The 6,000-nt window shown below is 39.5% G+C and overlaps 1 protein-coding gene across 1 annotated transcript in view; it reads right to left on the bottom strand.

Moving 5' to 3' along the window:
* Window positions 1-777: 777 nt before the first annotated feature.
* LOC123234374 (beta-microseminoprotein A1-like) overlaps window positions 778-6,000 on the bottom strand; it is a 164,416-nt gene continuing 159,193 nt past the window's right edge. The window contains exons 3-5 of the mRNA XM_044660278.1: window positions 3,410-3,512; window positions 2,233-2,338; window positions 778-907 (exon numbers count right to left, since the gene is read on the bottom strand). Of these exons, the coding sequence (XP_044516213.1) occupies window positions 778-907; window positions 2,233-2,338; window positions 3,410-3,512 (339 nt within the window). The remainder of the gene's footprint in view (window positions 908-2,232; window positions 2,339-3,409; window positions 3,513-6,000) is intronic.

Raw genomic sequence — 6,000 nt, 5'->3', positions numbered from 1 at the left:
CATAACATACATGAAAACATACACAAGATGACATCTCTTCTGCTAGCCCAAACATGTTCTGTTAGCCTAAACACAACCTTCTTAGCCCAGACATGTCTTAGGTTCAGCCCTAGGTCATTCCTAGTTCATTCACGTATCATAAATGTATTTGATCCTTTACTTGGGGTCTTATAACTCAGAGGGCCTATCACTCCTACACATACTTGATATCTTTTGTGATACTACCCAGCTGAAAGTCATCATCATTGTTAAATATATCACCTTGAACATGGTAGCTCTCTTTCTATTTTCTCCTAGATAATTTGGAATCTTGATTCTACCAGGTCTGTGGTCCCAGGATTCTCAAACTCAGATCTGGGAGGTGAGTAGATACAAAAAAAAAAGTTGAACCTTTGAGTCTCAGAGTACATCCTAGGGATTACCTCAGAGAAAGACCATAAAAAAGCTGCCACTACTGTTATGAGTTTGGACATTGATTGCTATAAAGGAAAAGAGCAGAATTCCATTTCACACTATAGGAACATATATTTTCTTAAGATATTCATTAGACAACAGGTCACAGGAGATATGTGTACAACCTAGGTGTCTAAAGGATTTCAGAAGCCAGGGAGGTGAACTCTGTGAACTGAATCAGGGTGCCTAAGACTTAACAGGGTCTTAAGTAGAATGGAAATCCAAGGTCTCACAGCCTCCTGTTATTCTGAATTCCAGGGAGAGAGTCATTGCTTGAAGTGAGGACAAGTTCCATTGGGAGGTGATGACTCCTATGTAGAATGGCTAATGAACATATTCTGAGACTTCACAATGTTGAGAGGGATTTTCTTTCTTTACAGCTTTGAAAAGACATAACCATCTGTCGAAAACTTCCTCACATTGATTTTCGTCATACCCAACAGCCCTCATAGTACTGTTGGGAGAAAAAAATGGGCAAAGATTAGGGTGGATTTTGGGAACTGATGAAAAATTTATTAAGACTATTACCCTATTCCAAACAGCCTCTAATCATGAACTACTCTCTCTCCGCAACCACATCTGAAGTTATTCTAATCCTCCCACAAGTATAGATGAAGAGCCCAAAAGGTGATAGTTAGTATGCTCTAAAGCTGAGAGTTAAAAACCAAACTTGTCCTCAGTCACCTGGCTAATAAGTTTCTCATCTTGGATTTGAATAGAGAAGACTAATAGAACTTCAATTTCAGAAAAGGAAAATACCTAAATCCAAACTTCATTATTTTTTAAATATATGACACTAATGTGAGACTAAGAGGTCAAGTGACTTGGTCAAGTTGCGCAGATCATCAATTTTTGAGATTTAAATATAAAAAGTATTACATATCCTAGATTTCAAATATTAATGGATCTTAGAAGTCATCAAGTCTAAACCTTTCTCTTGCTCCTCCCTCCTCTTCCTGCTTCACTTCTTTTCCTTCCCCTCCCCCTCCTCCTCATCCTTCTCCTTCTCCATTTTTTTTGACAAAAAAGAAATATGAAACTGAGAAGAGTCAAGGGACTTGGCCAGAGTCAAACAGATAATCAGGTGGCAAATACTAATTTAAATAGAAAAGAATTATAAATGCTACATTAAAAATGGAAGGTACTTTAAAAGTAATCAACTCTAAACTCCTCTATTTTAAGAGGAGAAAATAGAGACTGACAGACATCAAATGATTATCCCACTATCACACAGATGAAATGCATGTGTCTGAGCAAAGTTTTGAACACAGGCCTTCACAATACCAATTGCAATGCTCGATGCATTGTTTCCATTGGGGAGGTTAGTCTTACTGTACCCTGTCCTGATGGAATCACATCCAAAATGTCATATTCCATCGCATATTTACAGGAGATCCCAAATGACAAGAATTAAAACGTGCCCTAAAAGGATCAATGGAGGAATCCTAGGTTAAAGAAGGGAAATGTTTGGCTCAGAGAAGAGAGAAGAGACTTGCTCAGCTTGCTCGGCCTCAAGGGGCAGAACTGAGATTGCTGGATGAAAGTTTAGAAGAGTCTGTTTTGAAGTGCAAAGTGAAGAAAGCTCCCAAACCCTGAAAACTCTCCAGAAGGAGGAAGAGTTACCCTAACTAAAGAGATTAAACAAAAGCCAAATGGCCACTTATTAGGCGAGGGTTTCTATTTCCCAGGCCAGTTCCACTTCATGGTCTCAGAAGTCCCTTCCAACTCAAGGATGCTATGATTTCATGTCTGTCCATTTAGGGTTCGCTTTGAACTCACATGCTACAGCACTCCATTCCTTGTTCAAGACAATCACATATTTCACAGTTATCAGTTCTCCAGGTACTATGTAAGTAATGAAATACACCTTGAGCATCACTGCAACCTAAGACAGAACATACAGCAAATCCTCTGTTAAAGTGCAAATAATGTCTCTAGAAAAGATTTTACCAAGTTTTTAAGGTTATCTTGAATGGCACATCAAAACATCCCAACAATGGAAAATCTGGGCCATTTTTTAAAAATTCTTCCTTCCGTCTTAGAATCAATATTGTCTATCCCTTCAAAGACAGAAGAGCAATAAGTCCTAGGTATTGGGGAAGGTAAAGGGACTTGCCCAGGGTCACACAGCTAGGAAGTGACTGAGGACAGATTTGAAAGCAGGATCTACCACCTCTAGGTCTATCATTCTGTCCTCTGAGACATCTAGCTGCTCCAGTCTGGGTCATTTTTAAAGACTTCCAAAGGAAGTTCTACAGTTTCTCTTGGCAACATCCTTCAAAACTTCACAGCCCATCAAGTCAACAACAGCCCTAAAATCACTTAATAAGCCTTCATACCAACAACTGGAAATCCCAATAACCTTCCTTGGAAGATATGTGATAACAAATCAATAGTGAGACATAAAATCCATGAAGGCAAGAATTTTTCTTAGGGTTTCTTTTTATTTCCTTCTTGATTTTCTTCCATGATAAATTTTGTCTTTGAAGCTGCAACATTTTGCACCCAGGACATGTTTAATAAGTGCTTGTTGAATTGAGTGACTAGGTAAGTGCCTGAGCCCAGAGAGATCTCTTCATTGGCCCAGCAGCCCAAAGGAAGCCAAGGGCCAGAGGTGGGATTTAAATTCAGGTCTTCCTGACTCCAAAACTAGTTTTCTCCATGCTTCCTTGTAGAAATATAACCTACATAGAAGTCATATCTTGGCATTTTAGAATAGAAGGAGATTCAGGATGAAAGACCTTTTATGTGTGTTTCAACAGTTGCCTCTTTTCTCCATCTCAGGCACCTCTATAGCTTAAAACCATTTTTCCCACCCTTTGCCTACTATTTCCATCCCATGGATCTTGGGACCAATGGACACAGATACACTGTTTAAACTTGGCCCAGTCAATTTTTTGCATACTAAATAATTCCTCTTATTCCTAGAAATAGGAAATGGTGGTCAAAAATTTACCTTTTGGTTGATTCCCTACAGTGGCCTCCAACGGAGTAAAGGTACAATCATCACATAATGTCACAACAATAGTCCAAGTAAGGAGAACCACTAGTATAGCATTCTATTTTTAAAAAAAGAAGAAAGAAAGATGTAAGACTAGTCAGGTGAAAGAATAACAGGGTTGTTGTTGTTTTTTTAATTTATGACCATCTTCTCTATTTTTTTCAACATTTACCTCCCGATATACTCACCTTCTTCCCAGCAATGAACTCTTCCTTTAAGACTTAATCTCAGCTACACATGGAATAAGCAGTGTGGATGAGAACCCTGAGGCCCAGAAGATTTCCCCTGAATATATCTGGGCATTTGACTGAAAAAGGAAACTGGTGGTGCCACACTAGAGCCTTTAGAACCAGCTCTTCCCCTACCATGTCCACCCCTTGTGGGCACAAGCCTATAGGGATGGGAAAGCCGGACTGAGGAAAGAAGAGCCGTGATGATCACTACCACGCTGCTCAAGTCTGTCTTAAAAAGCCCAAGGTGATGTGGTCTCCTGCCCCCGTGCTCTAGAACCACAAGGAGTAGTTCAGTAAGTTCCATGGATGAAAAGAGTAATAACCATTTCTCTCATCTGTCTGAAGAGGCCTTTAAGATATGGCTGCTGGAGTATCATCAGCAATGGGAATAAGATAGATGCCTTCCCAATAAGTTCCAGAGTGAAGCAGGGATGCTCATGATCACCACTGCAATACTAGAAATGATAGCAGTAGCAATCAGAGAAGAAAAATAAATCGAAGGGATCAAAGTAGACAATGAGAAAACAGAACTATCACTCTTTTCAGATGACATGATGGTTCAATAACTTTAGCAAAGTTACAGTGTACAAAAAGATCCCACATTATGCCAGGTCCTCCCATATTTGTTTGTAAGATTCTGGATGAGATGAATGAGTTCTACTGGTTAATGTTTCTTTAAATAAAGAATTAGTTGCTTTTCCTAAAAAAAAGTATGGGCGCTGATTTTGTATTTTCTTTTTCTTGTTTTTGTCTGAAAAACCTTGGTATTTTTGTAAATACAAGGTAGCTCAGTCATTAGGACACTGGAGGTGAAGTCATCAAATTTAATCTCAGACAATTACTTGTGTGTCCCCTGAAAAGTCATTTAGCAACTCTGCCTCACTTTCCTTATCTGTTAAATGGGGAAAATGATAGCTTCCCAGGGTTGTTGTGTGGATCAAATGACAGAAGATTCAAAGAGTGCTTTGAGCTGTTAACTACAATAATGATAACAAGACAGAAAACAGCACAGCAAAGTCAACCAACCCAGTACAACCCATGTCTCTCTGGTCCCAGCCCCATCAATTTACAGCTAGAGAGGAACTTCTAGGTTAGTGATTCCAGCATTCTCATGTTACAGATCAAGAAACTGAGGCCTTGACAAAACTCTGACAAGACTTGACTTGTTCTTATCCACCAACTAATGGCATCTGCCTCTAAATATCCAATGCCCCACTGAGTATATTACCTCCTGTCTCCAGAGTCACTCACTTTTCTGACAGGAGAAAAAAAATGCTGTGTAGCCCTGGCCAAGGCACTTTTGTCTTTGTTTGCTTCAGTTTCCTACACTGTAAAATGGAGATAATAGCTCTTACCTCTCAGTGGGTGTTATAGGGATTAAATGAGATAATAATTAATGCCTGGTGCATAGTAGATATCATATGAAGGATAGCTATTTTTACTGCTTTTGCCTATTGAATATTTTCACAATAAAGTTGCTATTATTAAGAAAAAACACATTTAGGGTTTTCTATGTGTCTCAGTAGCTAGGGAGCCAGGCCAGGAGAAGGGAGGTCCTGGGTCAAATCTGGCCATAGAAACTTCCTATCTGTGGGACTCTCGGCAACTCACTTAACCCCAATTGCCTAGTGCTCTTCTCACATGGAACCAATAATGAGTATCAATTCTATATTATACTACTTATCAGCATTATTTTCCTCCTTTCTATACTCTGCATCATATCATTCAAATTTCTCCAGATTTCCCTGCTTTCCTCGTATTTGTCACATCATAAAGGCTTTTAATGCATCATCGCATTCACCTGCCACAGTTGAAGTCAGATCAGGACTATGAATTCTTGTACTTGGAACAGATTTCTTTGGAGAGAAAATAGGTTTGGGAAAGAAGGAGGGAAATCGATAGGGAAGGGGATGTTGACACAAAGTACTGCCTGACAATGGGTTCAGGCTTACTGGGGGAGTAGGTAGATTCTTGCTGGGTTGGGGATCTGGGAGAGGGACATTATGGCAATCAGACTTTAGGTTTGGCACACCATGGTAGTAATTATGCCATGGGACAGTTTATAATTGAGTTTAAAAAATTAATAACATATCTAAGATTTAATGGATATTAGGGGATTGCAGAGGAAAAATTGTCTCTACCAAGGCAGATGACCTGCTTTGCTCTTTTAACCTGAGATAGTTAAGCAGGAGATTGACAAATTATATATATATATATGAGAGGCAGGACCAGGACCCTGGACTTTCTGACTCCCAGGTCAGCTGCCCATGCACTATATTATGCTGCCTCTCTTCAGGGAGCCCATGAGGAAAA

The sequence above is a fragment of the Gracilinanus agilis genome, chromosome 2, assembly GCF_016433145.1.
Source record: "Gracilinanus agilis isolate LMUSP501 chromosome 2, AgileGrace, whole genome shotgun sequence".
NCBI lineage: Eukaryota > Metazoa > Chordata > Mammalia > Didelphimorphia > Didelphidae > Gracilinanus > Gracilinanus agilis.
Note: the sequence above shows the minus strand (reverse complement) of the source record. Positions and strands in the feature narration are given on the sequence as shown.